This window comes from Musa acuminata, chromosome BXJ3-9, assembly GCF_036884655.1.
Source record: "Musa acuminata AAA Group cultivar baxijiao chromosome BXJ3-9, Cavendish_Baxijiao_AAA, whole genome shotgun sequence".
In the NCBI taxonomy this organism is placed as follows: domain Eukaryota; kingdom Viridiplantae; phylum Streptophyta; class Magnoliopsida; order Zingiberales; family Musaceae; genus Musa; species Musa acuminata.
In genome coordinates this window covers 13,010,779-13,037,217 of record NC_088357.1, presented here as the reverse complement: position 1 = coordinate 13,037,217, position 26,439 = coordinate 13,010,779, and the positions used below count along the sequence as shown (strand labels likewise).

At 38.4% G+C, this 26,439-nt stretch overlaps 1 protein-coding gene across 1 annotated transcript; it reads left to right on the top strand.

Annotated features, from left to right (window-relative positions):
• The first annotated feature begins 1,888 nt into the window (after positions 1-1,888).
• LOC135649550 (TOM1-like protein 6) lies at positions 1,889-15,993 on the top strand. The gene is made up of 9 exons (XM_065168025.1): positions 1,889-2,372; positions 8,080-8,158; positions 8,483-8,581; positions 10,011-10,124; positions 13,399-13,568; positions 13,695-13,776; positions 13,919-14,004; positions 14,606-14,824; positions 14,898-15,993. The coding sequence occupies exons 1-9, from the start codon at positions 2,254-2,256 to the stop codon at positions 15,745-15,747; spliced, it is 1,818 nt and encodes a 605-aa protein (XP_065024097.1). The 5' UTR covers positions 1,889-2,253; the 3' UTR covers positions 15,748-15,993.
• Positions 15,994-26,439: the final 10,446 nt, after the last annotated feature.

Genomic DNA, 26,439 nt, shown 5'->3' with positions numbered 1-26,439 from the left:
CAAAACATATTTATTTGATGTGGAATATGGATTGTCCGAATTCTACTGCAATTAGGAGAGAACAAAGTCAGGAATTAAATAGAAGGTAAATCCTCCTCCTCCTCTTATCTATTAAGTACAGAATTCAACAGATTAATGTTTCAGCTACAGAGAAGTTGAATTCCGGGATGCAGCTAAAGATAAATTTCCATGTCTCATTCTAACTGCAATCCTGATGATTGTAGAAGATGATAAGCATCTTTATGATGCTTCTAAAACTAGCTTTCCTTGCTGCTCATGGAGGGTGCACATGATCAGAGTTTCTCATCCACTTCATGTTGATATAAATACTGGGAGTCTCCTGCTGTACTTTAAGAGGACAGAGTCAAGAACTTGATGCAAGTTTCTCTCTTCTCATATATCAGGTAAAAGGCTCAATCAATCCAAATATATATATATATATATATATATATATATATATATATATATATATATATATAAAATAAAAACAAAGCATAATCCTGATACAAGGTGCAGCTAAAGATAACCAAGTTCTCTGTTGAGCTAAACCAGACCTGAAGAATTTAATGGAAACATGATACAACATGCTTATTAAATATAAGCAAATTCCTGAAACAAAGTCCAAAGTCTCACAGAAACAACCATGAAACAGCACTGATAATAAATTGACTGAAACAGAACACTGATAATTAATATTTTCTCACATAAATTCTGAAGAAAATTCATCTCCATTGCTTTGAATCTAACAAGAAAAGCACTTGTTATATGAGAATAGGGTAAAGTCTCTTTTTATATTTGAATTCCTTATCCTCCAAGTATCTCATTCTTTCATTAATTATATTTTAATTAAAGTCAAAAATAGAAAAAAGAAAACTTACAACCCTAACTTTACTATGCATATTTTTGATCATCCAGAATTAGATAAGAGTGTATGAGATTGAATGCCGCCATTTTTACTAAACTCCAATAAACACGAATCTAAGAATAATCAGTATACACAATCTAAGGCTGTGATAATCCAAATGGAGTGGGAAAAAAAAGATATTTTCTTATAAATTATGAAGTCATTATTCAAATCTAGATAGGAGAAGTTGGTGAAGTAGATAAGAAGGTTGAATGCTGCCAAAATGTGGAGTATGCACTGAAGTCAAAATTTGACGTCGATGTTGACCATGGCAATCATCATCATCATTCCCTGAACTGGCGTCAAAGTCGCATGATTTGATTGCGACCATCACGAATTGAATTCTGGAATCCACTGATTGCTTACTCTATCACAACCTTCAAAGTCGAATTGGACTTGCAATCAGAACATTGTAACGGTTTCGGTGTGCGGTATACCGGTTCAATTCGTAACTCAAAAATTATATCGGCTTTCAATGGCGTCCATTGTGCCGGTATAATACTAATCGGATAAGACTGAGCTATAGCGATACTGATGAAGCCAATGTCACAAAATACCGCTGCCGCCCACGCTTTTCCTGCTTTGTTGGTTACCGTCTCCCCTCTCCAATCGGTGAAACTTGGCCCAGATATCAAAAACGTGTACTTACCCGCACCATCAATAGCTCCACAAGTGGGTCCCAGAATATTAACAAGCGACAAGTCGGGTATACAATTACGTTAATATAAGCGAGTAGGAAAAGCATGGCGTTATCCACTACCGGAATACAGTGAACCATGAAAGTTGTTAATGATCCTATGCAAGTATATCTTCTTTGTTTTATCTTAGAACCAAATCTTAGCTGTCCATTTATGTGAACTCGATGAATAAGTGAGGCACAGATTCTCCGATCAAAATTGGGTCCTTGAAATTATTGGAGGGGAGCATTTCAGAGTGAATGCCTGTCTAAACGGACCACTGCGGTTCCTGGGGAATCCATCTCTCGTTCTTTCGTCGACGTTTCGTTGGCTTTAATGGCGGAAATTAACGGGGGGAAGCCGCCGGAGGTGTAAGATTAGGGGTCGGGAAGATTTGATTTTTTTTTTTAGTTAGTGTTCGCGTTCTATAAGAGGGGCGGGCGGGGGTGTTAATTACTTCAGGGGTCGGGACCGCTGTAGTAATTCCTGGGGAATCCCATCTCTCGTTCTTTCGTCTCCGTTTCGTTGGCTTTAATGGCGGAAATCAAGGAGGGGAATCCACCGGAGGTCTAAGATTAGGGGTCGGGAAGAGCAAAAGATTTGATTTTTTTTTTTTTTTGTTAGTGTTCGCGTTCTTCGGATTCTTTTTGGGTCGGGGAGAGGCTCGGAGCGATGTCGTCGTCGTCGGCGGCGGCGACGGTGCGAGTGGAGAAGGCTACGAGCGATCTTCTCATGGGGCCGGACTGGACTTTGAACATGGACATCTGCGACTCCGTCAACTCCGACCACTGGTGAGTACCATGGATGAATTAGTAGTTCTCGATACGATTTCTTTTGTTTTCCTTTTTCTTGCGGTCATTTGTTTTGGGTGGAGCTCGAATTTCGCTTCTTTCTGCCAGGGTTTCTACTCTTGGATGGTTTACTGTCACGGTGTGTCTGATTGCGGTCTGAATTCTCAAGCTTGAGGTTCAAGTAGTTTTTTTCGGAGCTGGTTTTGATAAAGTCGAAGTCGTTGTGTTTGCAGGTGCTTTTATCGAAGCACGTTGGTTGACATTTATTCTTGCTCGGATCGGAATTCTGATTTTTTATTCTATGTTTTGTTGCCAAGCTCTATTTTTAATGGGTTTTGGTGGTTACCTTTGGTAGCTGCACCTGAAGGACAAAGTTTTGTCCGAAATAGCAAACTTTTATCTTAGAGTAAGTCTTCAATAGTTTTGGTAACTTATGAGATTGGATATCTTTTTTTATCATTTCTTAATTTTACTCTTTTGAGTAGAAAAATATAACACGCATATTTGATTCGTTGGTTAAGCATTCTTATATCGATCTGAAGTTTACCCATCGACATCGGTCTTATTACTTTCTTTGACCTTTGCCTTTTAGTTTTGTCTCGATATTTAGAGTTTGTTTTTGTATTCTTTATCTCCTCGATCTCTTCTCATGATTATGCATTTTTTCTCCATGAGAGCATAGGATCGATGCCTCTATAGAAGTTTTGCCTCTACGATTTCATGACATTGCATGCTCATGTCTCTATTATCTATTGCTTTGTATTTATATCTCTTTTTTCACACTCAGTAGATCCGTCTTTGCAGTATTGTTACACTTCTCCAAGTCCACCTTTATTTTAATTGATACTTGGTTTTAGGTAACTAAGTCTCTCTGGACTTATTATCGTTTTCTCACCTTATTTGACTAAATACTTCAACACTTTTATTTTTTCTTAGTAGTTTTTCTTGGTCGATGGAAAGATATAACTCTCATGCACGATCTCTACCATCATGTTGTAAGGCTCATGCTGACTCTTTTCTCTTCTGTATCCTTGATAGCAATGTTCACATACTCAATGTTGTCCTATGATTTGTCGGGCTTCCTTAAGTGAATATGAGCTTTAGAGCAGTTCAACTCTCTTGTCGCTTCGATCATATCTCTGTATGATCAAGTTTTTCTCATAACACGCATTGATACTTGTACTCAGAATTTTTCCTCGGTGGTACACAACTCCCAAATGCTGATGATCGATGCTTTCATCCAATGTAAAATTCAATACATGTACGGAAGATTTGTATTTGCGGTATCATGATATTCACTCTTTGAATCTATAGCTTTTCTTGTCATCGTGTTGTTCATCAAAATAAAGCTCTTAATAGCTCCCGATTATACTTTTATATGATCAAGTACCTTATGAGACTTACTTTTCCCTTGTGTGTCGCATTGCCTCGAATTGTTTCACTTCGATCCGTTGTACCATGTCGCCTCCTGGTGACATCTCCATTGTATTATGATCTTTGTGGGATGAACTCGGATTGCAATCTCTCAATATGTGGCCTCTGCCAGTACATCGTAAGTCCTTCATCACATTTAATTGTGTTCGCTCTCTTTACAATCGACCTTTGTCCACCCACTCTTGGGTTACATCTGGATAAAATGCAGCTCTAGGACAGTCCCACCTAGTAGCTCTTGAAGTTTACCGACTTCGCTGAAATTGGTGTGTCATTGTCTAGTCCCAGACCCTTGCCCCCAACATATTCTTCGCTACGCATCGCTTCCTTCGTGGCAACTTGAATGGTATTACTGTGACATATTTTTTAAGAGCAAGGTATACAGTTTCAAATGATACCGGGCGGTACGTACCGGTCCGATGGTAAATCGGTACGCGGATCACTCGTTACCGAGCGGTATTTATTATATATATATATATATATGCATATATATATATATATATGCATATATATATATATATATATATATATATATATGCATATATATATATAAATAAAGGCGACGTCGCCTTGTTTTTCCACGGCGTCGCCCCGTTTGGGGAGAAGAGAGGCGACGTTGCACTTTTTTTTTAAATATAAATAAATATATATAAATATATAAATATATAAATAAAAGATTATCTATATATACATATATATATATATATATATATATATATACATACATATATATATATATACATACATATATATATATACATACATATATATATATATATAGGGGCGACGTCACCTCATTTTTCTACGACATCACCCCGCCCGAGGAGAAGAGAGGCGACGTCGCGGAAAATTTTTTTTGTTTACTTATATATATATATATATATATATATATATATATATATATATATATATATATATATATATATATATATATATATATATATATATATATATATATATATATATATATACCGCTCGATATACTGTACCGTACCGAGAGAATTTCGAAACTTTGGTATGGTACGATATTTAAATCCTGGTTCAAGAGTACTCGCCTTCGTGTCCTCTTATCTTGTACTAAGGCCTTCTGACCCTAATTTTGCTTTCGTAAGTTAAGTCTCTTAAGTTTATCTCGTCAAATGCTCTGTCGAGATAAAATGCTTGTGCCTCGAAGCTTCCTTCAACTTTGGCACCATGTAAGATGAGTTTGCTCTATTAGAACGAGGGACCTATGGAATGATATGATCTCACTCTTGCCTTGCCTCTGTAAGAGTTCATGTCTTTTTTTAACCTCTGTCCAAAGAAAGCTTTGTGCTTCTGCTCCATATTCCGTCTTCTACGTTGACTATCTTCATGCGGCTTGGGTGGTTCACTAAGCTCCACCCAAGTTGCGTTGCTCTTCGATTTGCATTAAGTTGATGATGAGCCTCCTGCCCACCATTCCACGGGTCAATCTTTTGTTGAGTTCGATCTTCACATCGATTGTAAGTGTGCCTTCGTTTGGTGTTTCCTTGGGTCGCTTACCCACTTGATCTCGAAATGCGCCCACCAACTCAATACGTCGTGCGAGATCATGTGATGACTCCTTGCTGCTCACTCGGTCCATTGAGTTTTGTGGAGTTGTTATCTAGAGATACCCCTCCTCAACATGTGCGTTTCATTGCACATGATTATCCCTCTGGAAAATTGAGAGTTATCCCTCTTGGATATTTGTTCTGTCACAGCAACTTCTCTCTTCATATCCTCCCCCATGGAACTTTCGGAGACCACCATTCCCTTTGATTACTTCGACTTGTTGAACAAACTATGTATTGTTCCGCCACTGTGAACGCACTTGCTAGATTGCAATTATTTGTTAATACAACCCCTGTTGTGCCTCTCTGGGCCTAGCAACATGTTGAACTTATTGTGCACTTTAGCCTCTTACGAATGTATCCTTCTTATACTGAAGAGAAAGCTTTAATGCTCCATGACGTCGAGTTTCAGTTACCTTAGGATGGCCATGGACAGTCTATCATCCGTATACAAGCCCTTACATGAGTATCAAATTATTTGAGTTAACAATTTCCCTTACCTCTGTGAGCTTTGTACAACTCTTTCGATCGCCGAGCAACCTATCTCTCTTTGCACGGTTTTATCCTTTGCTACGCGCTTATACTTGCCTTGAGCGCTGTCAAGTTTAGTTGCCAACGTCGAGTCGTAGCTCGAACTCAACCATCTCAACCTTTTTGCGCCATACGTTCTTCCTAGCCGTTTGTCCTCGTGGTGCCTTTTGCGAAAGGGTTGGCCATTCCTCCGAATGCCAATCTCGGATGCTCACTCATTTGAGCGACTCCTTTCCCTATATCTCTACGCTTGTTTCCCTCAAACGGTTGCATGTGTTGGTTGCCCTCAACGTAGCCCTATTAGGCCCCCCCAACATTTGGATGTTAAGTGTTTCTAAGTGTGCTTGTCCCTTTCTGATACTATCTGTCATCGACTTAGTTGGTTTTGCCTTAGTCGTGTGACACCCTTGTGTGTTCGTCCGTAAAGGATCAATCTCTCTGAAACTTCTTATGGTCCCTTAAGTACAAAAGAGAAGACGAGTTAGAGGAAATGTTTAAGTTAGGATCTAACAATATGTTATTTTAGCAAACACTTAATAGACAATACAAATTACAAGCATAGACTACATAAGTTTTGAATGGTCACGAGACAAAGCGTCCAAGGTGGTCCGCCATGGCCAAAAGTCCTCACAAGCGCCAACATGACACTACTGCGGAACAAGACATCGAACCAACCCTAGACACTATCCCAAAGGCCTATTCAGCACTATGCCATCTGGGTAGCTTCTAGATGCTGTGCTAGTTGACACTCTGTACCATGATATGCAATTTCGAATAGTACCGGGCGGTACGTACCGGTCCGACGGCATACCGGTACGCGGATCGCTCGCTACCGGACGGAACGTGCTATAGTGCTACAATATTACACTGTAGCACTGCTATAGTACTACAGTAAGAGGAAGAAATATTTAAAATCACTCGGTACGCCCTGGTGTACCGAGCGGTACACGGTACCGTACTGTACCGAGTCAACCTCGAAACACCGATACGGTATTGCATACCTTGCTCTGTACCACTTTGCGGAGCTAGAAACCCTCAAAATGGCTATCTGAATGGTTTGTTTCTGGGCAGTTTTGCCTCTGCGCAAAGACTGCACACAACCTACGTTTACAAGCCTAAAACGACCACAAAAGTCAACCAAAATAGGGTTATCAAATCTATTGTAAACTCTTTACATGTTGTGCAAAGCATGAACAAAACCGAAAGATACAAACATACACAAGCATTATATCGAATACCTTGTTTACAGTTTTATTCGTGACACCCCGGACCCTTATTGGCGGGAGCCTCGTACATTGGGTTTGCCCCTTTAGTGTATGGTCTTGGTGAGAGGTTTTGTGATTTGAAAGCACTTGTCGGTTCAAATATTTCAACGTGATGTAATTATGGCCGTCGCCCACAAGAAGTGGATACCTGTTCATGCACTTTGAAGCCTCTAATATATTTTGACATAATAATTTTTTATATCTATAAAATAAAAGTAGATTATGTTAGTCCACAATATTCTACAAGCTCATCAAAAGATTGTATCAACATGAATGTTGGAGTTGTGTAGAAAATTAAAATACAACAAAAGACGACAGAAGAAGAATTAACACCAAAATTCTTTTTCTATTGTTTAGAGAGCACAAGTTATGAATTAGACATATATTGATGCATTCCATGTAAAGAAAGTCTCAAAAGCATACCCTATTGTGAACATATAAATCTATTCATGCAACATCCAGGACAATGTGTTTTATGCGAGACTTATCATCAAAATATTTCGAGGAATACATTAACGGAGTGCTCGTTTGATAATGGAGGTAGAATGCACAAAATGATAATTCATGTCAGTGAAATCCATCTTAGGGTTAAATAGTTCTTTAGATGGATCTAATGTATTTTTAGATACTCTTGCCTCATCCCCTGACTGTATGATGGACGATGTTTTAGGTATTCCAATGGTTTATATCTCAGCCACTTAAGTTTGTTTCAAGAGTTACAGACCAAAAAATGATTTTTGATTGTTCTTTACATAATAACAGGCTTATCCTATTTCATTAGATTAACTATGATATACTTCTATGGGTTTATTGCATATGTTCAAATAGAAATTCCTAAAACCAATCTATACTGTTTTTTGATTACTTGCAACTGTTTGCAAAAGCTAATATAGTATAGTGAATCAGGCAGGCAAAAGATGTGGTCAAAGCCGTGAAGAAGCGCTTGCAACATAAAAATCCGAAGGTTCAATTTTTAGCTTTGACGGTATGTGCAAGTTTATAAATGCCAATCATATACATAATTGTCAAACATTTTGTTTCCATTACACAGCTTTATGTAAACTGCATTAGACTATTAAATAATGGAGAGAACAAGACAAGAAAGTTTGTTTTAGATTGAATATATTGCTTCTAAGTAAATTGAAAAAGATCACTTATTTCATTTTTGCTTTATCAATATCTCATTAGCATGCTGGAAATATCTGGAATGTATCTGTAATCACTGTTATAATATCAATGGCAGACACTACTCTAAATGGTTTAAAGTTTTCCCAAGTACTTATATAGTGTTCCATTCTTTTCTTTGCAGCTATTAGAGACAATGATCAAGAATTGTGGTGACTATGTGCATTTTCAAGTTGTTGACCGTGAAATTCTGCATGAGATGGTTAGAATTGTTAAGAAGAAGGTTGGCTCATTTTCTTTTTTTATCCTTGAGTATAGCTGATAAGATTTATCTTATGATTGGATTATTCACTGTGTGCATATGTTGTTGTTCAGTCTCTAGGCGTTGAATATATATCATTCTATGTCTATTTTTCTTGTAGCTTATGGATAATCTTGAGCATGTTATTTATTGTTTTAATCTGTGATTCATCTTGCCTTGTTTTTTAGCTATCTTTTTTAGGTATTACTATGTTTGGACAATATTTTAATTGTGCAACCTTTTTTATGCTATTATGAGTGAACTATGGACTATCAAGAACTTACAAGATAACAATATGGTAAAATAAGAAACATAACAATCATATATATATGTATATATATATATATATACATATATGCTATTACGAGTGATCTATGGACTATCAAGAACTTACAAGATAACAATGGTAAAATAAGAAACATAACAATCATATATATATATATATATATGTATATATATATAAGCTTTTACTTTATGTAACACAATATTGTATCTCAGTTGTACTTTTATACGATGGTTCCACATAGGACTTTTGTGTTACTTATAAGCTAATAAAAGTCATATTTTACATTTCAGCAATGAGGGTAATTGCTGTGTAAAGCAAGGATTGTAGTTTTGGGTACTAGATCCATGTTAGTTCATGACTGGATTGGTATGGATCTTATCTATATTGGCATATCGACACATGGTATGCTGATATATACCACGATACCAAGAAGAGGAGGGTCATGAAAGGTGGTGGAGAGGAGGAGAAGAAGAGGAGAGAAATGTACCCTAGGTCCAGTGGCAAGCAATGTGAGTCATGATATGTGAAGCTTGTCTGCAAACCTAAGCACCTGTGTTTAAAAAATATTTAAACCGGATTGGACTGCCTGAAGAGACGTGCGGTCTATTTCCATGTGGATGCAGATGCAAGAGCCATTTAATCTTCCTCACAAGGAATAAAAGCAGTCATATGTTTTTGAGAATCTCTTTTGGATAAAGTTTTTGTTTTTTTGCATGTTGGCTGGTGACTAACAATGTACAAAAATGAGGTCTTGAGATCTTTCCTTTAGGGAATTTCATCAGCAAGTCACAATATAAGGTAAGGCTTGAATGAGGAATGTAGTTCGGCTTGGTCATGTTTAATTCTTGGAAGACAGATCTGGCAGAAGACAAAGAAACCCCTCATGTTGACATGATATATACCAATATGGGGATACGAGGAGCATGTAATTCTTTCTTGGACCTAAACATAATTTTGCACTGATACTAATTGTTATATGGAGTCCTTGGGGCATTTGTTTAAACCAACCTGTTCAACAACTTTAGAATCAGACATGTCTCAGCCTTGTACCTGTTCATGGCAGGCCTAGGTTGTTTACTGTAGTTAACTAGTCAATTAATTCTAAATTCATTTCTATTTATACAGACTGATATGCAAGTGAGGGACAAAATTTTGGTATTACTGGATTCTTGGCAAGAAGCATTTGGTGGGGCTGGAGGAAAGTATCCTCAGTATTACTGGGCATATGCTGACTTAAAGGTATGTTCTGTATTCTAGTTCCTCACTGTCTGAGGATTTTCAATTTCTTTGGTCTTTTTCCTGAGATAGTGTTACCTCATACAAAGGATATGTAAGCTTAAAATGTCTGCTTCTACTATGTGGCTTGGGCAGGTAAAATATGTGAGAAGAAGAAAAAAATGCAATGATGAATCAGCAGCTTATACGATGTCTTTTTGTTACATTTTTTCCTATGGGAATATGTTATAATAAATCTTAAGACTCAGTGATTTTGCTATTCATAATTATGATAAAAATGTATTTTGTTATTTATTCACAAAATTTTGGTTATGTTCAAGGTCCGCAATACCGTACCGTACCGGAGTTTCGACCTGGGCTCGGTACCGGTACGGTGTACCGCTCGGTACACCCAGGTGTACATTCAGACGTGCCGAACACTGTAGCAGTGTTACAGCGCTACAGTACCGTAGCAGTACTGTAGCAGTACCGGACCGGTAACAGACGGTCCGCGTACCGGAAGCCTGTCGGACCGGTACATACCGCCCGTATCGGACAGTACAGACCGGTACTGCAGACCATGGTTATGTTAGTGGACTTATATTGTACCAGTTGTCAATGAAGAGAAAATTTGCCATCCCGCTAGTATTTGTATATTTATAATAGGTTTTTTAAGTGTCTGTTTGGTGCAATGATAAAAAAATTGGTATCAGCTAAGATTGATTTGGTTAGGGAATTGTTGGATTGGATCGGGAAGATTGGGATTGATTAAAAAAACAATTTAGAGATAAAAAATTGTAAAAGAAAATTACAAAAAACTTGCAATGTACTATATCAATGATAGGTCCATTATGGCTCATTTGTGTTGTTGAACATCATGTGATTAAGGCTGCATTTGGAAATACATTTGTATTTTTAATATACATTTTGCAAAAAAGAGTTTGAGTGAATGTGCAGTTGTGGAATGCTACTAGAGTGTTTAGTAAACAATAGATAATAGCTGCAATTTAAATGTGCATTTACATAAGTGTTGTTTGCTAAATTTGTATTTCAAAATTCCATTGAATATTATGTGATAAATTTATCATTTTAATATTTTTATATTTATTCATAAATAAATTCATATTTTTTATTTAAATTAATAAGTAAATAAATAAAATAAATAAATGAATATATGTAATCTTACAAAAAATTTTGTATGGTCTAGATATATAACAAATAAATAATATAATCGTATAAATGAAATAAAATAACTTTTGAAAATAAATAAATAAAATTTTATCTTATAGAAGATATAATTTATGTTGGTTTGTCAATAAATCATGTTGGCAATCTTACGATTTTATATAATGCCATAGGGTACTTTGGTAATTTAAACAATTATATTAACATCCTGCAAATGTTGAAATGCTAATGCTGTCTTGAAGTAGTATTATCATTTAAGCATTTACAATACCGAACACCAAGTCATATTTGAAATGTTCTTTGGACCCTCAATGCACATTTCAAATGTGTTTCCAAGAAAATGATTTTATTTGAAAAGAGCACCGATGGGATTTGAGATTTTAATCCTATGCCATTTCCTTTATATGTGATGGCATTCCAATGCTCAGCTCTTTTCTATTCATCCCTTTCCCGTTTCTCTTCCTTTTATCTGTAGTAAATGGGTTGGTCTGCATTCGCTCCTTCGTCTTTTTTTCTTTAATTTTTCTTTTGGTCTACAAGTCATAAACTTTGCTAATATCAATTAAGTTATACAAATTTTGGTCAGATATGTAGACTGATTTAAGTTACAATGTTTCATATGGTTCAGACTAGATGACTATTGATGTATTCTATGTAATAGTTTATTTCCAGGTTCATATTAGAGCCTCCATAGGTAGTGCAGCGAGCTGAAGTAGCAATTTGACTATGATGGACCAAAATGGTGAGTTTAGACTTTAGATACGGTTGACATAAGGACTGACAGCATGCTGGTTAGGTTCTTCTGGTGTTTGTCCAGGGAGACATCCAACCAGGAACAGTGATGATACAGTTATAGACATATTTTGGGGATTTAATATGTTAAGCCAGGTAATAAGCATGCATGACAAACTTCTGATCCAATATGCAAGCATAACAATTGAAGTCAAAAGAAAACCAGTCTTTGTTCTCACCCCTGTCCAGTTAAACAGAATGTAAGCTGATGATAGCGCAAAGATGGATCAAAGAGGTTAGGTGCTATAGAACATATTATCCGCAATATGCAATTATTTATGAACTACAATAATTACGGGGACGTGTGACAATGTGCACCAACAATCTTGTTTATCAACCAATTATAAAAAAAGGAATGACACAATGCACAAGGCTCCCACCAATGCATTTCTGTGACTTATCTAGATCACAAGAAAGTAATCTTATCATGACCCATCCTTTGTTTATCAACCAATCATCTTGCAGATATATTGTACTTGTTTTAATAACTTAGCTTGCATTTTGGATGGAAAAGTTTAACCAAATATATATGTCTAAAGCTCCCTTTGTTTTTCATATCTCGAGCCTATTTTTTATCTTCTCTCCTTTCTGTTCTCATTCATTCATTGGTACCAAGAATTTTTAACCTTACCATGCTCTTTAAGGTTTCATAAATGTTAAACAGACTCTTGCATCCTTCCCAATAAATTGCATGGAATGTGTTTCTCAGATGCATCTCTTGTGGCATATATTGAAAGTAACTGCCCAACATAACTGCAACATATAATGTTTTCGCCTTTGAATATTGGAACTTTAGTATAATATATATATTGTTAAAATTAGGTTTCTCCAACCTTTGTTTACTTCTTCTATATATCTCCCGGTTGATTTGGAACTAGAGTACATGTCTGAATGGGTTTAATGTACCAAATCAATGTAGCACTACTTTTAATCTGCTTCTTTGGGTATGGTCTTTGAAATGTTTTGGTAGATGATTGAAATTTGCATCTCTCTTACACATATAATGGTGTAGGTCACAGTTATACATCAAAAAAGATTTGAGTAACCTGGTTTAGCAAGAAGAATGCAACTAGTTATGATTATATTATGTATATTTCCTGTAGGCTTAGTGCTATATATGCTTATATATCCCTTTTCTCTTACACATGCAACTAGAATTGGACATGGGTACTATCGTTGCTGTTCCTTTTTCCTGTTAGTATTCCAAATGTGTGAACGACTGCTTATGGATACCATTATAGGTCATTATGTGGCAATTCCTTTTTTTTCTTTTAGCAAATTGTGTTGTTGCTTATCATTGTATAACATAACACATGTGCAGAGATCTGGAGTACAGTTCCCAGAACGCCCCCCTGAGTCTACTCTAATATTTACTCTTGCTCCCGTACATGCAATGCCCATAATCAGAAATCCTCCAGTCGGGCATGGCATGCCCAACAATCCTGCTTTAAGACTTGACGAAGCTATGGCATCTGAAATGTCAAATTTGTGGTATATTTTTCTCCATATTCTGTAATGGTGGACCTGGTTTTAACAATTTTGACTTCTTGATTTTCCATATCCTCCCTTTGGTGCTTATGTTCACTAATCTAATCAACCATGACCATCATGAATCAGTTTATCAGATTTGGCTAGTATTCAGAGTGTGATGGAGTTGTTAAGTGAGATGCTGAAAGCTGTCAATCCAGATGATCGTGCTGTATGCTTCTTTTATTTGTCCATTCTTATTTTTTCAGAAAACAGTATAATTGACACTTCACATTAAGATTATATTTATTTATAGGTCCAAAAATATTGGTTAATCATTTTTAGTTAGTTTAGTGATTATTCACTCTGTGTAGGCTGTTAAAGATGAAGTGATCATAGATCTCGTCAACCAGTGTCGCTTCAATCAAAGGAAGCTGATGCAATCCATAAATTCAATCAGGTAGCTTATTGATTGTAAATCTTTACTTTACAATTATGATTGAAGTATTAAAGTACCTTGATTGTTTTAGCTAGTGTCGAAGTGAGCTTTTACTAGCTTTTATTTTCAATTATGAGATTTGTCAGTAATCTTTGTTCCTTTTCTTTTTCTTTGACAAATTTTCTTTGGAGGGTGAGTATTAGCTACAATAACGTTTCTCTAGGGCCACGTAGGCACAAATGTTCTAGCTGTTGAATTACTCTTCCTGTTATCAGGTTTAATGTTCCATGGATTTGGCCCCCCCTGTAGATCCCAGTGAGTCTCTTGCACTGGCACATTCTACTATCCTATATTATTGGCAGGTGTATGAAATGATTATCCTCACTATCTGTGATGATGTCACATGACCTTCCCCTGATTGTTGGTTCTTCTGCCTACACAAACATTTGCCTACTAATTGCATCCTTGACTTGGATTCAACGTTGGGAATTTGACTAATGTGGAGCCACGTGGATCTTTGATGATGTTGGGACCTGTTTCCCTTTGATTATGTCTTCTACAAGGAGTAGCATTTTATATGTTTGCAGTGACCACTAAAAAGGGTGCTTGGTCATATCGACAGAGACGAGGAACTTTTGGCTCAAGGCCTGGAATTAAATGATAACTTGCAAGGTTTACTTGCAAAGCATGATGCAATAGCCTCTGGTTCACCACTACCAGCCGAAGTATCTGATTCTGTTCCAAGTCCAGGGACTCCCGTTACACCTCAACCTGCAGCAACAAGTCGGTATGATGCTGAAGTGGAAGATGATGACGATGACTTTGCTCAGTTAGCTCGCAGGTCTCATTGATAGATCTACTCTTTCATACTAACATATATCTGTGGTTAAAAACACCCTTCTGTTTCTGTGCAGGAACACGAAAATTAATCCAGCAGGTGGTGACAGCAAATCTATCGCAATTAGTGATGATTTGGACTCGCAAAACCGAGGTGCCATTGTGCTTTCAACTGTAGCAGCAAGCACAGATGGAGCATCATCCTCTGCAGCAAGTAATAAGCTTCCTGATCCTCCAGCCTCTGTTAAAACTGCCACAAAAGAGCAAGATATTATCGACCTTTTAAGTATCACATTGCCATCAAACCCATCACCACCCCCTACTCCTCCAACACCTCCCATTGTTTCAGATCAATGGGGTTGTTCACCTCCAGTTCAGCCAGTTGAACAAGGTTACTCTCACAGTCCCCAGTCCTATGCTGTAAACCAATCTTACATTCCCCAAAACAGCTTCATTTCCCCATGGCTCCAAACTCGGACTCATTCTCCATCTCCACATCGATCACAACCTCAACCTGAGACGCGCTTGAACTCATCTGGTTATCCACCCCCACCATGGGCTACTGCTCCTGCTGATACCAATGCAAATGCCAATGCCAATCCCTTTGCATCAACTGCTTATCCTGTACTCGGTGCCGATGGTTCTGCTGCTACTTACACCTCTATGCAGCCTTCAAGGCCCGTGCAGCACTATAATTCATTCGGCTCTAGGTTTAATAATGTGCCAGCGACCACAGCAGGAACACAGACAAATGCGAGCGTTGGGCAGATGGGGCAGCCAGCTGCTCCCAAACCCTATGTTTATACAAACAGGTTATTCGATGATCTGCGAGACTTGAGAAATCCCAATGCAGGTCTCAAGTCGAGCAATCTGACTTCTAACCTGTCTGGCACATCCAACCAAGGCATGATAAATGGAAGAAAATAAATATCCTTTCCTGTACCATGTCAATGTATCATAATCAGCCTGGGAAGATTTTTGCAAGCTATTTTTAGGTTTGGGATGGTAGTGTGCATTTTTAAATCGTTTTTCTTCTTATGATTGAATTGTATTGTTAGTGCTGTTCATGCAGCTAAATCATGACAGGCAAATGAATGTGTACGAGGGGCTTTGTACTTTTGATTGTTGAATAAGTACTCATGTTATATGTCATTAAAGGTTTACATTCTGCCATAGTAAGTGCATGCAGACTAACGATGATTAGGTATCATGATTTGTAGTGAGTGTGTGATCTGTGTGCTGTGAAAGCTCATTGGCCTGTGGTGGATTTGCAAGACCGTAATCGTATTTAATAAAATTAGCTGTTTCTTCTGGAGTTCTTCGTTGATATGCATGCGACTATCTTGTTGCCTTCTTCTTCTGAAGAACCGAGGGAAGTATTAAATTGTGATGGATCTTGCGATATGTAAAGTATTGCAGGTATTGGTTTTGTATTAAGGGACAGATGAGTTTTAGGTTTTGTATTTTTGCTAGCTGTGGGTTTTCTTTGTGCAATGGTGGTCAACCTTTTGAACCTGATGCAATCAATGAAGGCTTGACAAGAACGAATTCAGCTTTGTTCATAATCTTAATATGCAAATTTCTCCTTTTAGAATTATATGGTCCGTCACGGAAGGCAATATAGCTGCTCATTGGCTTGAAAATTTTGTTAGAAGATTATTTATGGATTTTACATGCTTGCCTTGTTGTTGAACCGTGTCCCGTTATCTATTTTACGTTTATTTTGATTCAGAAAAATTCATCATGCTACTCTCGAAAAGTTTATAACATGTTTTATACAAAGAAATCGGATCAGATCAGCTCTCATCATCCACCTCAGCTAGACAATCTTATCGTGATAGTGTTATGGTCCTTCTTCCTATGAGAAAGAAAAAGAGGGACCAGAGCACGTTGGGTTACCCAATAGGGATTGACCTCTTCAGTGGCATCAAGCATGGGGTGAGTTGTTCACTTCAACTCCGGTCTTTGGTACTATATATATATATATAATATATATATAGTATGCTTCCCATAAAATGTTGTGAGCTTGCATCCTTCCTTTGCCAATCTTATGTGGCTAAGGAAATGTCTTTTCTTCTTTTCATAGGTCTAAAGAATCATCAATAATCTAAAGTTGCAAACCAAAACTTGCTATGTGAAAGGTAATTTCTTGGTTGGTGGGTCAATAGTCCCAAGTTTGACGTCACTTCAGCTCACCAATCTTTGGTACTATGTATATGAATAAGATATCATAATATGCTTCCCATAAAATGGTGTGAGCTTGCATTCTTTGACGATCTTATGTAGGTAAGAAATGGCTTTTCTTCTTTCCTTTCATAGGTCTAAAGAATCATCACTAGTCCAAATTTGCACACCAAATATGCTATGTGAAAGGCAATTTCTCGGTTGATCCATCTTTGTTTCTTAATCTCCATAAATATCCAATTTTTGGTCTTATGACTCAAATCACAAACATATATAAAAGTTAATTCACCATCAGGAAAAAAAGTGGGGGAAATCTGTTTTCTTTCTTTTCATAGGACTCGGAATCATCAAGAACCTGAAGTCGTACATCAGGATTAGGTTTGACATCTAAAATTAAACTCAAATATAAGACACAAACCAATTAGAGAATATAATATTGCGTAGATATTAATTGAACATCAAACATAATGAAAAGGGATAGATATATGATTTGGACTTAATCGCGAGTTATTAGGAAATTTAATCCAATCTATATCAAATTGTATCGAGTCTCATAGCAGCACCGTGCCATGAGCTTACATGATCTGCATTCGTAGCGTGCTGTTGCTGTCAGCTTGTGCACTTCTCAGCATCTCTCTCCGTGTTCTTGCATGATGGAGATGTCTTCTTAGCGTTTCGGTAAGGATTACCGATCTCTCCGTGATTGTCCAACTTCAGGTTCTCAGCGAAGCATTTTGGATCAATAATTTAGACATAATAAATTAATTATTTTATCGACTCAAATCTTGATAAATGCTATTAGACTTAATTAAATGATATTAAAACTGTGATTGTCCAACATCATGTCATGAAATGCAGTCACTGTTGTTGGGCTATACCTAACATACGTTTGTTTTTAAGTTTTATCGGTTCTTGACGAATTTAATACATCATTTTAATGCTTTCTTAATATTTTACTCTTTTTTTTGTTATTTTTACATGATCATTCTAATTTTTATTAACTTAAATATATAATTTTGAAACTTATTATTTTTATTAATTTAAATATATAATTCGAACATATAATTTATAATTCATATTTGTATATATTATTTTGCCAAACAATGATTAAGATATCATTATTTTATTTTTTTAACATTCATTATAATTCAATGGTCTTTCATTATTATTTAGATCGTATTGATTCATTACATAATTTTATTATTTAATTTAAAATATTTTTATAAATATTTTAAATTTTATGTGATAATTTTATTTTTATTAAACTAATATAAAATTATTATTATTTTAATTATATTAATATTATAATATTATTTCAAATCAATAATGAGTTAATCAGTTTAATTGAAAAAAATTATTTTTGTTTTTTTAAGAAAGAGATGAAAAATAAATAAAATAAAGTCACTTCCCAGAAGAAATCCAAAATAGAAATATATTCTAAAGATTTCACGCATTAAAAAATCAACAACATTGTCTTCCATATTGGGTTAACCCTTGTATTTGGGGCCATTAACATCATAATTTTTATATTTAAAAAAATTATATTAAAATTCTTATAATTCAAAAAATAAAATAAATATCTCATTTGTACTAACATCGTCAATTGCATTAATGAAAAATATAACACGTGACACAATATGCTGGATCGACGTAAAAGTAATGGATGAAAAGATAATTTTAATATTTCTTCCGTTTCTAATGATTTTATCGGTTAAAATATAATTTTAATATTTCACGTATTAAAAATAAAAGGAATATTAAAATTATACGCTTATGACTGATTATGTATGGACAAATAAAATTATTTATTTTTAAAACTATATAGGAATCTTAATATAATTTTTTTTAAATATAAAAAATATGATATTAATGAGATACATCAATCGACCTCCATGAACGGAAACCTCCAAACCTGCAAGAATCTTGCTTGTGCATAGGAACAAGTCGATCTCGAGAGAGAGAGAGAGAGATTAATTCGAATGGACGCCATTACAAAAGGAAGAAGCCTGTTGGTTGTCCTGTTTCCATGAATTGACATGGGAACCAATGTTTGCCATGAGCTTGCCCAAGTCAAGAAAGATATTTCCAGCACATCTCCATCATCTGATCACAAACAACAGCTTCCCTACCGCAGGAAGAGAGAGAGAGAGAGAGAGAGAGAGAGAGAGGAAGATGGAAGCTTCAGTTGACTGGTAGCAGGAAGAGGCTATACGTAAGTGCCTTTATGGATCAAGATTCCCAAAAGACCATCTTTTGAGTGCCCTACCGCAGCATGCTCTTCATTATCGAGCTGGGTTGGTGAGTGGTTGACGATGGCGCGGTCGCAATGGCTTTTGCTTGTGAAGGAGGCTATGCGGCGTATGGGGCATTGAATTTGGTGCACACAAGCAAATGGAGAGTTCCTTATGTTAGGACTTTTCCTACAAAATGTTCATCTCCAAATTTCCATCGTTCGACATCTCAATCTAATTTTAGAATTCTTTATATATTTTCTGTTAGGACAGTAGCGACACTAAATGAGAGGAGGATTTGAATTAGTGCTTTTAAGAAATTAAAATGATTCGATAACTCATTCGATCGAACCCGTATCGAAAATACGTTTAACTTAAAAATGTTCGTTTATAGTGTTTATAATATGAATGAAAAGAATAAAGTAAATGTAAATTAATTTATAGTGTTTCAATTATCCCGACCTACATCCATTCCTGATTCCTCTTCACTCGAGGCCATCGACTTTCACTATCAAACTTCTTTCAACGGACGAAGATCAACTACCATCTTTACAACTCTTTCTCCTTTTGATAGGCTCAGGAGAGAACCTTTATACCTCTCTTTTAAAAAGACATCACTCATCCCTTAGAAGACTTCCAACTCTAGGACAAAGGGATTTTACACTTTAAAAGAGATTACAACACTTAAATCCTCAAGAATTATTTCCCTTTTCTACTCTTTTTTTTGCTATATTAAGCAAGAATGAGTGAGATATTTATAGACCCCAAATGACTTCAGAAATGAAGTCAAAAATTTAAATCCCTAGATTTTTGGGGTATTAGCGGTACCAATGCCTGACATAGTTTGAGAGACTGTGTCTAGGCGGTACCCCCGTTGGGTCTTCTAAAAAACATACATTTCATATGTTTCAACACATAGGCAATTCCACCACTTGGTCTGATGGTGCCACTACCTGACCCAACTATGAATGAGTCTCCCAATAGACCCAAATCAACCCTTATTTAGGCTCAATGAGCCTAATATTGAGTTAGCATGGTTATACTCAAAACTAACTCAATTAAGACCTAAACTATGACGATCAACACATAAACGATTACAAGACATAAATCTTATATTGTCCGGCATGTCATTAGTTCATCCGACACTTGGTCCGAATCCTCGGCGCATCATCCTCTCCGTTACCCGATCCATCGGCATGTTGATTGTTAGGAAATATAGGGTGACATCACATGTACAACGGAAGAACAGAAACAAAAACCATAGATTTCCCATAGAAAATAAAGGTTTTTTATCGTTATGCAAAGATTGGCATGTAAAAACCCGCAAAATTGAAAACTACACATAGGATAATTATCTAGGGAGATCGTATATTCCTAAATTCCTATAAATTTCTATGAAAGGATAAAGGAGGTCAATGTTATAACTATGTCGGCACTAGGGGGGGATGAATTAGTGGTTATGTAAAAATAATGGTTTGAAAATTCTTGTTTGATGAAAACTCATATCGGAAAGATGAGTTTAACTTGAAAGCACATTCGTAAGCATACTGAAAGTAGTAAGCAAGTAAATCGGTTTGCAATATGAGAATGAAAAATGAAATATAAATGCAAACCGAGTTTTATAGTGATTTGGTCATCGTGACCTACATCCACTCCCGATTCCTCTTCACTCGAGGCCACTAGCTTCCACTACCGATCTTTTTTCAATAGGCGAAGATTAACTACAATTACAACTCATTCTCTTTTTCACAGGTTCAGGAGAGAATCTTTACACCCTTCTTTTACAAGTGTTCCCTCACACACCTCCTTTATGTCACGAATAAACTTCTCAATAGGATGTTTGATGTAATGCTTATGTATGTCCGTGTCTTTTGGTATGTTCATACTTTGCCTAGCATGTAGAGGGACAACTGAAGGCTTAATAGTCCCATTTTAGTTGGGTTTGGTGGCCGCTTTAGGATTGTAAATAAAGGTTGTATCATGTGGACACTTGTGAGAGACTTTTGGTCTGTAATGGACCATTTTGACCCTTTGTTGTGCAACTGTTCAGAGCTTGTAAAGTCTGTTTGTAATTTACATTGTCTATAAAGTGTTTTCGAAAATATTTGCTTGTGGATCCCGAGTGAGGTATTTTCTTTAACCTGTTTTCTTTTTTGTGGGTCCTAAGGGACCATGGGAGGCTTCAGGGAGGCTGACCTTTGCGGACGAACACGCAAGGGTGCCGCACGACTTAGGCGAAACCACCTAAGTCCGTGACAGATGGTATCAGAGTGGGACAAGCACTCATAGAAACACTTAGCATGCAAACGTGGGGGACCTAGCGGGGCTGTATTGAGAGCAGTCAGCACACGCGCGACTGTTTGGGGGAAAATGGGCATGGAGATGTACGGAAAAGGAGTCACTCGGAGGAGCGGGCATGTGAGATTGGCATTCAGAGGAATGACTAACCCTTCACGTAAGAGGCACCACGAGAACAAGCAAGCTTGGAAGAATGTGGAGCGCACAAAGGTTGGGGTGGATAAGTTTGAGCTACGGCTCAACGTTGACAACTATACTTGATGGTGCTCAAGGCAAGCGAGGCTCTTGGTAAAGGATGACACCATGCAAGGTGGAATGAGTTGCTTAGCGTCCGAAAGAGTTATGCAAAGCTCATAGAGGTGCGGGGAATTGCTAACTCGAAGAATTCGGTACTCATGCATGAGCTTGTATGCAGACGATGAAATGTTCGCGGCCATCCCAAGGCGACTGAAACTCGGTGCCATGGAGCATTAGAACTTTCTCTTCGGCATGTGAAAGATACGTCCGTAGGAGGCTAAAGTGTGCAGCGAGTTCAGCATTTTGCTAGGCCTTGAGTGGTGCAGCGGGGGCTGTATTGGCATGGAGTCGCAATCTAGCAAGTGCGTTTGCAGGAGGCAAAACAATGCACAGTTTGTTCAGCAAATCGGAGTAGTCCAAAGGAGATGGTGGTCTCCGAAACGAAGAGAGATGTTGCTCCAATGGGATAGATATCCAGGAGGGATAAGTCCCGACTCTCTAGAGGGAGAATCATGTGCAATAGACCGCACATGTTGAGGAGGAGTAACTCAACAAACAATAACCCCATGAAGCTCATTGGATCGAGCAAGCGGCAAGGAATCGTCACATGATCTCGCTTGAGAGAATGCATTGGTGGATGCATTACGAGATCAAGTGGGGGAGCAACCCAAAGCAACACAAATGAAGACACACTTAGAGTCGATATGAAGATCAGACTCAAGGGAGGGCTGACCCGTGGAATGGTGGGCACGGGGGCCACCATCAACTCAATGCAAAAATGAGGAGTGGAGCAACTTGGGTGTAACTTGGCGAAGTACCCAAGCCGCATGAAGGGAGCCAGCATAGAGATGGAATATGGAGCGGAGGCACAATGCTTTTTTTGGACAAATGTCAAGGACATGAACTCTTGTAGAGGCAAGAGCAAGATCATGTTGTTCGATGGGTCCTTCATTCTGACGGAGCAGACTCATCTTGCATAGTGCCAAAGACGAAGGGAGCTTCTGGGCACATGTACCTTATCTCGGAGAAGCATTTGATAGAGGAACTAAGGCGACTCAACTTGCGGAGGCAAAGTTGGGTTCAGAAGGCCTTGGCACGGGGCAAGAGGACGCGGAGGCGGGTACTCTTAAAGAATATGCCATAGTGTTGCCTATTCAAGTTGCCACGCAAGAAGCAGTGCGCAGCGGAGATTGTGTTGGTAGGGGCAGAGGCCCAGGATCCAAACAATGATGTACCATTTTCAACGAAGTCGGTGGACTTCGGGAGCTACTAGGCGATGGACTGTTCTAGAGCGGTGCTTCATCTAGGTGTAACCCAAGAGTGGGTGAATGAAGGTCGATTGCCAAAGGAGTGAAAAAAAAAAAATCGAAGGTGGAAGAGACCCTGCGATGTATTTGCAGAGGCCATACATGGAGGGATCACAATTCGAGTTCATCTTATAAGGATTAGAATGCAATAGAGATGTCACCAGGAGGTGACACAGTGTAGCGGATCGTGGTGGAACAGTTCGTGGCAATGCGATACACACGACATATTCCCGTGAGGGACTAGATCATACAGAGGTATGATTGGGAGCTACAGGATGTTGGGAAATCATAGGGGGGGGGCGACATCATATGCGCAGCGGAAGAACAAGAAAACAAAAATCCCCGATTCCCAAAAAGATGTTCATCGTCGTGCGAAGATTGGTGCGCAAAATCCGCAAAAAACACAAAACTGCGTATAGAGATTGTGTTACCTAGGGAGATCGTATATCCCTGTTTCCTTGCAGATCCTTAGGAGAGGGTGAAGGAGGTCAAGCGTCCTCCTCTCTAGCGGTGATCCACACAGCAGGGTTGCGACGACGCTCCTCAAAACTCCAGGCCTACTCTGAGGTGGAGAGGGAGAGGAGAATAGGAAGGGCAAGCAAAGACTCTAGCCTATGAGGCTGTGAATCCCTCCTATTTATAGAGATCCCATGTCAAAACCCTAATGGGTCCTTTCCCTAGTGGGTATTGGATCTGCATCCAATAAGACAAGGGCTCCGTCGGATATCTCATATCTGAACCTCTACTCATCGCAATGCCTACCATATGTGTGTGACCCTCTAGGCCCAATATCGAGCTAGCCGTGAGTCATACCTGTCAGAACTCCTTCTAACTAAGTGAATTATTATCTCTGTAATAATTCACTCGACTCATCGACTACGGAAGTACTAGGCCACTACGCCGTAGTCCCCAGACGATACAGGGGAATCCAATCCATTGGACCTGTCTGTCCTCAGTTACCATGTACCTATAGTCCCTCATCCATCTAATATCCCAGAGACCGTATATCGAGCATGGTGCTGTCAGACCCATACGGTTTCTTCTCGAGTCTCGCTCTAATCGGATTCTCCCGGAGAACTCTTTCTCTCTCAACCCGAATGACCCTGGCCAGGGATTTGTCTGAGCAAGAACACATGGGATATTCCTCTCATGATACCGAGAGTGGATGATCCTCTATCGACACTCAATAGCCCTCGTAAGGTCGACTACCACTCCCAATGACCAGCTGTACTAGATCTGGGAACAGCCAAACCTATAAGTCTGGTATCAAAGAGTGGAGCACTCATACAGGACATCCTTGGTGTCTCAAGTCTAAGAACCAGATACACCACTAGGACTACGGAATTGTTGTCTGACAATAAGGCATCATCAACCATCCAGCATTCCGTAAGCGGATCAATCAGTGAACTCATTCTCCAATGAGCACCTGTACTGTATCCCTAGTGTCCCTACACGAGCAGCTATGAGACCAGCTGCATCCATCATATGGACGGGTATACAGCACACCAGTCTATCCGGTTATCACGATGTCCCTCTCGAGTAACCTATGACCGGGATTATTTAGGATATGTGTTTAAAGGTGAATCGATCTCATTATCATGATCTCATCACGATCCGATTCCCATTGCACAAATCCAAGGACATCACAATATATATGCATTTATGCAATAGTTATAAAGTGATATACGCCAAAATATAATAAGCAAAAAGATTCTATATCAAGTCACACGTGCCATCACTCACGTGATTGGCTTGCTGGGCACTTATGACTAGTAATCTCCCACTTGACCTAAAGCCAATCACCTATGTGTCTGATCCCCATCAGACCCCTGTGACGCTCAAAGACAATCTGAGACAATGGCTTTGTTAGTGGATCTGCAATGTTATCTTCGGATGGAACTCTTTCCACTGCTACATCTCCTCGGGTCACGATCTCTCTGATAAGGTGGAACCTCCTCAGAACATGCTTAGATTTCTGATGAGACCTAGGTTCCTTCGCTTGAGCAATTGCCCCGTTGTTGTCGCAATATAGGGAAATCGGCTCCTCACTATCCGGCACGACTCCCAAATCTGTGATGAACTTCTTCAACCAGACTCCCTCCTTTGCTGCATCTGATGCAGCAATGTACTCCGCCTCTATGGTCGAGTCAGCAGTGGTATCTTGCTTGGAACTCTTCCAGCACACTGCTCCTCCATTCAAGGTGTACACATACCCTGAATTCGACTTGCTATCATCGACATCAGACTGAAAACTTGAGTCAGTGTAGCCTTCAACCTTAAGGCTATTACCTCCATATACTAGTAAAAGATCCTTAGTCCTTCTCAAGTACTTAAGGATACACTTTACTGCTTTCTAGTGCTCCAAGCCTGGATCCGCCTGATACCTGCTCGTGACACTCAGAGCATGCGCTATATCAGGCCTAGTACATAGCATGGCATACATGATAGACCCTATTGCTGAGGCATAAGGTATCATATCCATGTTCGCCCTTTCTTCTGGAGTCTTTGGGGACATACTCGTAGAAAGCGATATCCCATGTCTCATCGGTATGAGACCTCTTTTGGAATTTTCCATGCCAAACCTTTTGACAATAGTTTCTATGTACCTGGACTGGGACAAGCCAAGCATCCTTTTGGATCTATCTCTATAGATTCTAATCCCCAAGATATAAGATGCTTCTCCTAAGTCCTTCATGGAGAAGTGTCTAGATAACCAAGCCTTTATTGTGGATAGCATTCCTATGTCATTCCCAATGATGAGGATGTCATCCACATATAACACCAAAAAGCTAATAGCGCTCCCACTTACCTTTCTGTATACACAAGGCTCATCTTCGTTCTTAACGAAGTCATAAGATCTGATTGCCTCATCAAATCTTATGTTCCAACTTCGGGAAGCTTGCTTTAGTCCATAAATGGATCTAAGCAACCTACACACCTTATTTGGGCAGTTCTTGGACACGAATCCCTCAGGTTGCATCATATACACCTCCTCCTCAAGGTTCCCATTGAGGAATGCGGTTTTCACATCCATCTGCCAGATCTCATAATCATAGTGTGCTGTAATAGCCAATAGAATTCTGATGGATTTTAGCATTGCTACGGGTGAGAAAGTTTCGTCGTAGTCAACACCTTGCCTTTGACGATACCCCTTAGCCACTAGCATTGCTTTATAGGTCTCTACCTTTCCATCTACTCCGATCTTTTTCTTAAAGATCCACTTGCAACCGATGGGTACAATACCTTCGGGTGCATCAACTAGGTTCCAAACCTTATTGGAGTACATAGAATCCATCTCAGAATTCATGGCTTCTTTCCACTTCCCGGAGTCTATACTCATAATAGCCTCCTCGTAGGTCTGA

What these genes read in the sequence shown, in the direction of transcription:
- LOC135649550 (XM_065168025.1), top strand. Translation starts at nt 2,254, where the DNA reads ATGTCGTCGTCGTCGGCGGCGGCGACGGTGCGAGTGGAGAAGGCTACG. An exon ending in TTCAATTTTTAGCTTTGACG is followed by an intron (nt 8,159 to 8,482) that starts GTATGTGCAAGT and finishes TTTTCTTTGCAG; the next exon opens with CTATTAGAGACAATGATCAA. An exon ending in TTTGCTCAGTTAGCTCGCAG is followed by an intron (nt 14,825 to 14,897) that starts GTCTCATTGATA and finishes GTTTCTGTGCAG; the next exon opens with GAACACGAAAATTAATCCAG.